The sequence below is a fragment of the Monodelphis domestica genome, chromosome 3 (genome assembly GCF_027887165.1).
Source record: "Monodelphis domestica isolate mMonDom1 chromosome 3, mMonDom1.pri, whole genome shotgun sequence".
Taxonomy (NCBI): domain Eukaryota; kingdom Metazoa; phylum Chordata; class Mammalia; order Didelphimorphia; family Didelphidae; genus Monodelphis; species Monodelphis domestica.
In genome coordinates, this window is record NC_077229.1 from 96,926,547 (window position 1) to 96,937,504 (window position 10,958).

At 43.3% G+C, this 10,958-nt stretch overlaps 1 protein-coding gene across 9 annotated transcripts in view; it reads left to right on the forward strand.

Moving 5' to 3' along the window:
• KANK2 (KN motif and ankyrin repeat domains 2) overlaps window positions 1-7,277 on the forward strand; it is a 28,329-nt gene extending 21,052 nt beyond the window's left edge. For 7 of the 9 annotated variants that reach the window (XM_007488515.2, XM_007488518.2, XM_007488516.3 and 4 more), the window contains 3 exons: window positions 2,910-3,110; window positions 3,370-3,462; window positions 4,877-7,277. In XM_007488515.2, the coding sequence (XP_007488577.1) occupies window positions 2,910-3,110; window positions 3,370-3,462; window positions 4,877-4,936 (354 nt within the window). In that variant the 3' untranslated portion in view covers window positions 4,937-7,277. Of the gene's footprint in view, window positions 1-2,305; window positions 2,582-2,909; window positions 3,111-3,369; window positions 3,463-4,876 lie in introns of those variants that run through there. The other 2 variants (XM_007488519.3, XM_056822736.1) reach the window with 1 other exon arrangement.
• Window positions 7,278-10,958: the final 3,681 nt, after the last annotated feature.

Here is a 10,958-nt window from a genome sequence, read left to right on the forward strand (position 1 = left end):
AAAATGATGGGAGTGATCCAAGGCCAAGATTTGGCTGGGTGTCATCAGTGACCAGATAAGAAGCCTTCAGATCCAAGAGAGGAGGGTGATCTAGAATTGAATTTGGTTCACCAAGGGGTCAAGATAGAGAAAAGAGAAGAGAATGACTAGTGCAGGGAGTTGACCTGGGATGGAATTGGGAAGTCAAGGGACTGAAGGTCACTGTGGGGATGAAGGAGAGTATTTTTAAGGGAAGGTAGAGGGCTGGTGAAAAGCCAGTAGGTTATGGTCAGATTCAGAATCTTTGACATGAAGATGATACATTTGTGGGTGATGACAAGATCAAGGGTATGACCATCTTTGTGTGTGGCTGAGGTAAAGTAGAAGTGGGAAGTGAGCAGGTCATGGAACTGTAGGATTAGGATGTTTCAGGAAGTGTACATGTATATATATTGAAGTCCCCTGATATGAGGGCAAGAGTTGAGGAGGAGAGAAAATCTGTGAGCTACCTACTGAACTTATTGCGGAAGACAGTGGGGGTGCTCTGGAGGTCCACAGGCAGGAGCTACCAGGATTGTGATTTGGTGGAAAATGTGGATTGTCTGGACCTCCAAGGAGGAAATGTTATTAAGTGATAGAGGTAGGGGGAAAACCTAGAAGTGGTGATGGGAAGCAAGGAGTATTCTAACTCCCCTCAATAAATGAGCAGAGGGGAATGGTGCAAACAGTACTAAAAAGGGTGACCAGGGAGGCTGCGGTCATCAGGTGGGGTGCTGAGTCTTGGTGATTTTATTAGATAACTCACAAAGAAATCCAAACAAACAAAATGTAAAAAACATCTAATCCAAAGTTCTTTACCTAGAGTCCATGGATCCTGAGGGAGTCTGTGAATAAATTTCAAGGGAACTATGATTTTTTTTTGGTATTTTGATAACTACTTTAATATAATTGCTTTCCTTTATAATCTTTTATTTTATGAATTTTAAAACATTATTTTAAGAAGAGGTCCATAGCTTCTACTGACCATCAAAGGGTCCCTGACTCAAAAAAAGATTAAGTACCCCTGAACTGACTTCAGAGCACAGAGGTTTGTTTTATTTTATTTCTGAAGGCAGTTCTTGGGAGGGACATACCTAAGGAATGTAGAGACCTCATTTTTATTCACCTAAGGGACTCTATCCAAAAGCCCTCTCCTTTGACCTTGAGTTCTCCCCTAAATTCCAGGGAAGGATTCAGTGTTGTCTTCCTGAAAGCCATCATATAAATTGTTGTAGTCAGAAGACCTGGGTTCAAATCCAACTCCTGATACTTATTAACTATATGACTCTAGACAAGTCACTTAACCTCTTTGAATGCCATGGAGTAGGTGACCTTTAAGGGAACTTCTAGCCCTACATCTATACTTCTTTAACAACAGTTACAGCTAGCCAAGCAAATATGTGAAGAAAGAGACCCTCACCTTCCTGTAGGGGTGTACTCACAAATCAGAAGCCATGGAAAACATTATTTCCCCTTCATTCTTTCTCTCTGGTGAAGGACAAAGGGTTTTTTTTTTTTCTATATACCTTATAAGAATGGGGTTTGGATTCAAAACTGGCCTCAGACACTTCCCAGCTGTGTGACCCTGGGCAAGTCACTTGTACTCTTCTTCCTTGGAACCAATATATAGTATTGATTCCAAGACAGAAGGTGAGGGTTTAAAATGTATGTGTATGTATGTGTGTGTGTATACACACACACACACACACACACACACACACACACACACACACACAAAGAATAGAGTTTGGCTGAGGAGAGGGAGGAGCATGCAAGGAGATAGAGTGGGGGGAGGGGGACACTCAAAACAGAGTCCAATGACCTGGGTTTGAATCCCAACTTAGCTTCCAATTAACTATAACTCAACTCCCTGGGCTCATCTAGTCATGACAAGGTGATGTATGAGACACACTCAGTTCTGAGAAAATTGAGATTAGGAAAGCAAGTGGCTCATCATAGGAACTGAGTGAACCACACTGACTCCATCTTGTGACTCAGTTCTGGATCTAGCACAGTTCCCTTTCTGTTTATGGATCTAGTCCGGATTCTGTCTCAGGAGAAAACTTTATTCAACTGGGAGAATGAGGAGAAAACCGTATTGCATTGTTTGACCTTAGCCCTTCAGGGCTGGGAAAGCCACTCATACCTGTTATTTAGACCCTGAACTAAGATTATACTGACCAGAAACCCAGTGAGCTCTGAAGTTTGGTGTAAGGCATTTTCTCACAATTGTACACAGCCCTTAATTGATCAACCATTTATTTTTCCCATGTTCCTTTCTCTACAGACACTAGGTGGAGTGGAACACCTCTTTTTCTGAATTCAGGGACAGCGTACCTGTTCGCTCTTCCCCTTCCAATTTGGAAAGTCCCTAATCTTTCCTCCAATTAGAAATCAGATTACCTAATATTGTATTGTTTCCTTTTAATTAATTGGCTTTATCGGATTGTTTTAATATATGAAAGTCTGCCTCCCCCTGTATTCTGGAGCCGAGAGGAAGGAGCCTGGTCTTGATTTGTTGGGCAATTGCCATGCATTGCTTAATAAATAGAAATGTTCAGAAGAGCGAACCTTTGTTTCCTCAGTCATTTCATCTTTCCACCCACCACAATTCTAAATCAACAATCCCACGAGCCCACAGTTATGGTTTCTTGGGTTCCTTCCAATTCTAAATCCCACAATTCTATGATGACATTGCCTAAGGAGCCCTTTCTTAGTCCAGCACCTGTTCACCCAGCCATCTCCCTAGGGAGAATACCAGGAAATGCCTGGCTGTCTCTGGCACCATGTTCTAGAAATACCTATATCAACGGTGCCTTGTGGGGATTTATTATCAAAAGGCTCCACAGCTTACTCAGATACTAAAACTCCTGTTCCTGTCCCTCCTGTAGGCAGGACAGACAGCACTTATGTTGGCTGTCAGCCATGGACGGATTGACATGGTCAAAGCCCTGCTGGCTTGTGCTGCAGATGTCAACCTTCAAGATGATGATGGCTCCACTGCACTGATGTGTGCCTGCGAGCATGGCCATGTGGAAATCGCTCGTCTGCTCCTGGCTGTGCCCAACTGTAACATAGCACTCACCGACCATGTGAGTTAGAAAAGGCATTGTTGGGCTCAGACACTTCCCAGCTGTGTGACCCTGGGCAAGTCACTTACCAATCCTCTGCCTTGGAACAAGTACACAGTACTGATTGTGAGATGGAAAGTAAAGGTTTAAAAAAAAGAAAAGATATATGGGTGGGGGACCCACGGAGGGAGGACTGGAAAGCTATTGGGCTGGGGTAGTGAAGAATGGCACTTGGAGTCCGTGCCTCTGTCTCTCTCCAGCTTGGTCTTTTGCCTTTCAGGATGGCAGTACAGCCCTCTCCATTGCCCTTGAAGCTGGACAAAATGACATCGCAGAAATGCTGTACACACACATGAACTTCACCAAGTCCTCGGTGCGTCCCAGGTTCATGTCCCTGGCCCTCCTCCTCGCTTGCCTTGTCCTGCCCATGGACCAAGTCTTGTCACGGATGGCTAGTCTAAACACTGGGACAGCCTGATGACCCACAAATCAAAGAGCAGACATAGAAATCATAGCCCTAAGATGGGGGACAAGAAGGCAGTGCGGTGTGGGGGATCGGAGGCCAGCCTGGAAAAGAGGAAGTTCAAGTTCAGTCCTTGGCACATGCAGCTTAGGTGCCCTTGGACAAGTCATGTACCTCTCTCAGGGGACTCTCTAAGACAGAAAATTCCATTTGAATTGCCAGACTTCTTGTGTGGATGGAATTTGCCCACAGTGATGAGATAATAGATCCAGACCCCCCTCTCTCCAGAAGAGGCGAGACATGCTAAAAAAAAAAAACAGGACGGTTTGAGAAGGGTGTCAGTTAATTAGGGGATGACAAGTGAATACTGAAAGGGAAATATAAGGCTTATCTATACACCCAAGCTATAGGAAGAATGTCACGGAGTGAGGTCAGCAACCACATTAATCCCCGAACTGACCTCTGCCATTCCTTTCAGAGGCTTCCTAGCTGCGTGACCCTGGGCAAGTCACTTAACCCCAATTTGCTAGCCCTTGCTGCTCTTAGGCTTTGGAACTTTGCATTGTTTCTAAGACAGAAAGTAAGGGTTTAAAAAACAAACATAGTCGGGGAGTGGGGCAGGGAAGGGAAGGGCAGAACATGAGAGTTATCTTTCTATCAGAGGGGGACTAGACTTCTCCTTGACCCCAGAGAGAACTAGGAGCACAGGCAGAAGCTGGAGAGGCGTGCTTGGCAGTGTAAGGGAAAATGTCCTGATTTTCAGAGCTCAAGAAAAGCTTACTTTTGGAGGTAATTGAGAGCATCACTAGAGGTTTTCCAATAAAGGTTAGATTTGACCATTTCTTGGGGATGTTCTAAAGGGAATTCCTGATGAGGTATACAGACTGGGTCAGATAACTGCTATCATCTATGCATGGTGTGCTGCATGTCTATACCGAGGACTGCTGAGGCTCGCTTAGACTCAGAAGTGTTAGCTCCTTAGGGCTGAAAGTCGAGTGTCTGCAGGAAGTGTAGCACCGCCGTGCTGAGCACCTAGGAGCGGTGAACTGCCAAGCTGTCTAGGGAGGGATGAGCCAGGCCAGGTCCAGACAGCAGGGCAGATGATAGCCTTCATGTGGATCAGTGTTGGGATTGCCCACTGCACTTTCCAGCCTGAACAAGAGAGAGACTTCGCCTCCCCACTCCAAAATAAAAGAGGACTTGTTATCCTCTCCAACTCTGCCCTACCGGGATTCTTTTGCTGCTCCTTATTTACTAGGCTTAACCAAAAGATTTCTAATGAAAGGGGTAAAAACCTCTCCCAACTCCTGGCTTCTCTTTTCAGGGTCCCCCAAAGCAAGCAACCATCAAGAGTGCAGCTATTTCGTCCAACAACGCTCAATAGAAGCAATAGGATCTGCTGGTAGGACGGAGGACACAGAGCATCCGCAGTACCTGTCCATCGGAGGGGAAGAAGGGATGAGGAGGAAGAAACGCTTGGGATGCTTGTCTACCCTTAGGGTGGGAAGCTAGCACTGACAGAATCCTGAACCACCTCTTCCCATCTTGTCCTTTATCTCTGACTGCTTGGCCACCTTGGCCTGGGCTCCCTAAGGCCCATGTCCAAAGAGAAAGTGGACTCTTTGGAAACCTGCTTCAGTCAGCAAGGAAGAACATGGTGCCAAGTGGAAGAGTTTGCAATTCTTAATGCTTTTTTCCTATATTTTCCCAAAAACTTGTAAGCCTAAGCCAAAGCAAAAAATGTCTGTGGATTGAAACTGAGTTCTGCTCCCACTATGCATGAGTTAAGCAGGAGGGAACCTAGGCCCGGGCATAGGGTGTTACCCCCCAGAAACCAGCCCCATGGGCACAAGAGGCAATGGAGTTTTATGTAAAGCTGTGAGGAAGGCCTCTTTCAGAGAAATAAGCTTGAAATAAGTAAGATGTTCAAGGAAGTTGTGAAAGATTATTTTTTGTTGTTTTTTAAATAAGGGGGAAAAAAGCACTATGTTAAAGCCTGAATTTTATATTAGGGATTGAGCTTGAGCTTTATATTAGGGTTTTATGAAGTTGTGCATGGTTTAAAATGGGATTTTGCACGTCTGGCTGGCATTCCTCCTGCTTGAATGAATGCCTGTGGCCTGTACACCATTCTGCTCAGTTCTTAGAGGTGTGTTTTACAATCTTCTTTTTGTATCTATATTTTTATGCCAAGCATAGCAGAGTCAGTCTGTATCAGACTGGGAGGAAGAATTTGATCCTTTTCTCTCAGTCCTTTTTGCCATTTCCCTATCAGACCCGGAAAACAAGCCCAGGATCCCACTAGAGACTAAGACAACAGGAGCTTCAGGTCCGCTGGAATGTGGCAGAACTCAGCAAGGGAGAAAGAGAGTGGAGAGAGCTGGGCATCTAAGCATAGCACTCCATTCCTAAGAGCACTGGGCAGGAGACCTTCAAGGTCAGCTTGTCCAACCTGACAGTTTTACGGATGATTTGATCCAGTGACAAAGCCCAAGTCACAGGTACCTCACTGGAAACATTGCCTGACAGGAAAGGCAGAAAGATAAGAGTGGGTGAGTATCAGGTGAAGAATGATGCCCTCGGGGCAGAGAGGCTGTTCTCAGGTGTACTGGTCAGTATTTGGGGGTGACTAGTGACCCCAGGCTTCTCTCTGGTACAGGAACTCTGTGTTTTGGAAGCTCCTGGAGGCATCAGTCTAGCAATCCTGCATACCAGCCAGGTCATTTAGAAAGACAGATTTATTAGCTTTTCAACAACCCTACTCCTTTCTTTGTGACTGGGGCAAAAGAAAGCTGAGAAAACCAGATTTGGGGGGCATACACGCTCCTCTACCATTTCTCCTGTCTCTAGAACTACAAGCTACACCTTCCCTTTCTTCCTTGGCGAGCCCAGGGAAGAAAAGCCTTAAGCCAGGAAACAAATTCCTCACCTATGATTGTGCCTAGAGTATAGTAGATGAAACCCCAGCCAAGGGTATGTCCCACCGTTTACCATAGCCAGTTTGAGTTAAGTTGTTTCATTGTCTTGGGATATTGAGAGATCTGAGGATAGAAATTTCTGCTAGTCTGGATTTTTTTTTTTTTTACACAGCACAGTACAGAAAGTAAATAAATTGCCCAGAAATGTTGGCCCCTCTCCCAGGATCAGAGTTTCTCTGCCAAATCTAACCTTGGTTGTTGGGATTTCAAACTGACCATGTTAAACAGGAGGATAACATAAATTCTCTATTGCCATGTGCAAAAAGCGGGGAAAGGATTGGGTCTTTGCTTGGCTCTTAGCATTAAAACTGAAAAGGAGTGGTGGAGAACCTGACTCTGGTCTAGTGTTGCTGTGCCTTGATGGATGTCTAACAAAGATGAAGGACCCTGGTTCTCGCTTGAGAAGCGGTACATGTCAGTGATTGCATGTGTTTTTTGTGTATGTGTTTGTGTGTGTTTGTACCCACATGTTTGTGTTAAACTCTTAGAGATGGCAGACACTTGTCTTGGAGCATGTGCCACTCCCCAGATAGGTCCATATTTATCTGTTTTGTACAGTCCCATACAACTGGCTTGGCCCAGCATGCTATGGGGGTTGGCATGGTTTTTTGTTCCTGCAATCAGTTATATACATGGGTCTGTTCTCACTCTCCTGCATTGGTATTTCCATAAGACAGTATTACACTTAAATGAAGTATTCATTTTATAATCTTAAAAAAAGTAAATAAATAAAGCTATCTAAAGTTACTATGTATATGTGATTTTTCCCCCCATCCCTTGTGAATTCCAAAATCCTAGCTAGGGTGGTAAAGATGACTGACAATTTACCTCCCTGTTGCTCAGGGTCAAACATAGAAGAGTAATTAAGGGCTGACACATCTTAAAAACCCATATCCCTCTGTGTGGGCATTTCATTCCCTAAATACAGCCTAGGAACATCAAGTGTCTGGGTGGGTTCACTCTCTCTCCTTGAGTTACTTACTTTCACTTAATTGCAATGTTGTTGTAAGTTCTTGTAACCAGATAATTTGTCAATTATAAGGTATCATCATTCAACCTAATTTTGGGAATGGGGAAATTAAAGCCCAGGGAGGCAGTGAGTTATCCAAAGTCAAACAAGTAATAAGGAGCAGAGAGGATGAAGGGAAGTGACTAGTAGGAATGTGTATAAGCCATAAGCTAGAAAGAAGATCTTGGAATTTCAGAATAGGAAGGAACAAGAGTGGGGCAAAAAAGTCCCTGTGTCTGAGTTTACCAGGGAGGATTTGTTTAGTAAATGCAAGATAATTTGAAGAGGGAAAAATGTCTTACAGCTGGGAGGTCAAGAAAGATCTCTTGTAAACAGAGGTGGCACTTGAGCTGAGCTTTGAAGGAAGGTTTAGATTCTAATATGGAGAGATAAGGAGGGAGAGTATTCCAGACATGGTGGAAAAGCACAGTTACAGGAGTACCTTATCTGAGACTAAGGGAATAGAAAGCAAAAGCAGTCCCTACTCACATTCTAATAGGAGAAAACATGCAAACAGCTATGTATGAACAAGATTTTATAGAATAACTTGTAGGCACTAGCAGTAAAGATAACTGGGGAAAGACTTGTAGGATGTGAAATTTTAACTAGGATTTGAAGAAAGTCGGAAGGTAGAGAAAAGCAGGACAAGCATTCTAGGCATGGGGGACAGTCAATAAAAATGCACCAAATCTACAAGTGGAGTGTGTATGGAACACCAGGAAACCAATGTCACTGATATGAGTATGTGAAGGAGAGCAAGGTGTAAGAAGACTGGAAAGGTAGGAAGAACAAAGTTATGAAGGGTTGGCAAAGCCAAATGGGGAAGGACAAGGTACAACTTGGTGGATCAGTGGATTGAGAGCCAAGCCTAGAGATGGGAGATCCTGGGTTCAAATGTGGCCTCAGACTCTTCTTAGCTGTGTGACCCTAGGTAAGTCACTTAACCTACATTGCCTAGCCCTTACCACTCTCTGCCTTGGAAGCAATACTCAGTATCAATTCTAAGATAGAAGGTAAGAGTTCAAAAAAAGAGAAAAGAATATTCTGTCAATCAATAAAATTAAGCATCTACTATGTACCAGATAAAAGAGGCAAAAGACAGTCCCTGTCCTCAAGGAGTTTACAGTCCAATGGGGGAGACAACATGGAAACAAATATGCAACAAGCTATATATAGAATAATTAGGAAGTAATTAACAGAGGAAAGGCACTAGAATTAAGATAGATTGAGAAAGGCTTCCTTGTAAAAGATAGGAATCTAGTTGAAACTTAAAGAAAGCTGGAGAAGTCAGTAGGCAGAGTTGAGGAGGGAGAGCTTTCTAGGCATGGGACACAGCCATAGAAAATGCCCACAGCCAAAAGCTAGGAGTGTCTTGTTCATGCAACAGCTAGGAGACAGGTGTCACTAGATCAAAAGAGTGGGGGTGGGGGGGGGGGCTATGCTGTAAAGACTAGAAAGGTAGGAGAAGTTAAGTTATGAAGGGTGTTGAATTTGCCAAACAGAATTTTTATTTGATGAATAGAAGAGGTGACATTGTACCTGAACTGTAGGAAAATCACTTTGGTGGCTGAATGAAAGATAGATTGAAGCAGGATGAGACTTAAGGCAGGCAGACCCACCAGTAGATTATTGGAGTAACCAAAGCACAAGGTGATGAGAGCCTATACCAGAGTGATGGCTGTGTTGGAAGAAGGAAGAGTACACAAGAAATGTTTCAATGGGAAAATTGGCAGAACTTGGGAATGAATTGAATATGATGGGGTGAAAGATAATAAGAAGTTGAGGATGGTACCCAGGTTGGAAATCTGAAGGACTGTGAGGATGGTGCTTCCCTCTGCAATAATAGGGAAGTTGGGATGGGGTGGGGGGAAATGATGAGTTTTGTTTTAGACATGTTTAAGACATCTACTGGATATTCAGGATATCTGAAATGAAATTGAGGTAAGAGGGGAGGTCAAAAGAGAGGTTATGACAGGATAGATAGATTTGAGGATTATCTGCATAGACATATTAAGTCAATGGGAGCTGATGAGATCACCAAGAGAAATAATATAGAGGGAGGACAGAATCCTGAGGGGGACTCCTAAGGTTAGAGGACATGATCTGGAGGACACTCCAGCAAAGGAAACTGAGAAGGGAAGGGTTATAGGTAGGAGAAGAACTAGGAGAGATGGAACCAAGAGAGAGAGAATCAAGGGGGAGAGGGTAATCAATAGTCAAAAGCTAAATAAAGGTCAAGGAGAAAGAGGATTGAAAAAAGGCCATTGAAGTTAGTAATTAAGATCCCTGGTTACTTTGGGGACAGTAGTTTTGGTGGAATTTTGAAGTCAGAAACTGGAATTTAATTACAAAGAACAAAAGAGAAACAAGACCATAGTTACCAAAGATGGACAAATTATATAAGATTTTCATATGTTGGAGGAAGACATGCCTATTTGTAAGCAGTAAGGAATGAGCCAGTAGAAGGAGTGAGAGATTGAAAATAAGTGAAAGTGGGGAGGGATGATGGAGGGGGGGCAAGGTGTAAAAGGAGACTGAATGGAATGGGATCACAAGTAGGATTAACCTTGATTAGGAGAAAGGGCGAATATGAGACATATGACTCATATGAGACAAAGGCGAAAGAGATTAGTGGTAGATAGGCAATAAGAAAGAGTTCCAACAGAAATACAGAGTTAATAGCAAATGATCTCGATTTGTTCTGTTAAATATAAGGCAATGTGGGACATTAATGCATTGTTGGTGGAGTTGTGAATTGATCCAACCATTCTGGAAGGCAATTTGGAACTATGCCCAAAGGGCTTTAAAAGACAGTCTGCCCCTTGATCCAGCCATAGCACTGCTGGGTTTGCACCCCAAAAAGATAATAAGGAAAAAGACTTGTACAAGAATATTAATAGCTGCACTCTTTGTGGTGGCCAAAAAATTGGAAAATCCCCTCCAATTGGGGAATGGCTGAACAAATTGTGGTATATGTTGGTGATGGAATACTATTGTGCTAAAAGGAATAATAAAGTGGAGGAATTCCATGTGAACTGGAATGACCTCCAAGAATTGATGCAAAGTGAAAAGAACAGAACCAGGAGAACATTGGACACAGAGACAGATACACTGTGGCACAATCGAATAAAATAGACTTCTCCACTAGTAGCAATGCAATGATCCAGAACAATTCTGAGGGACTTATGAGAAAACACTATTCACATTCAAAGGAAGAACTAGAGTAGAAACACAGAAGAAAAACAACTGCTTGATCACATGGGTCGGATGGGGATATGATTGGGGATGTAGACTCTAAATGATCACCCTAGTATAAATATCAATAATATGGAAATAAGTGTTGATCAATGACACATGTAAAAACCCAGTAGAATTGCAAGTCAGCTACAGGACAGGGGTGGGAGGAGGGAAAGAACATG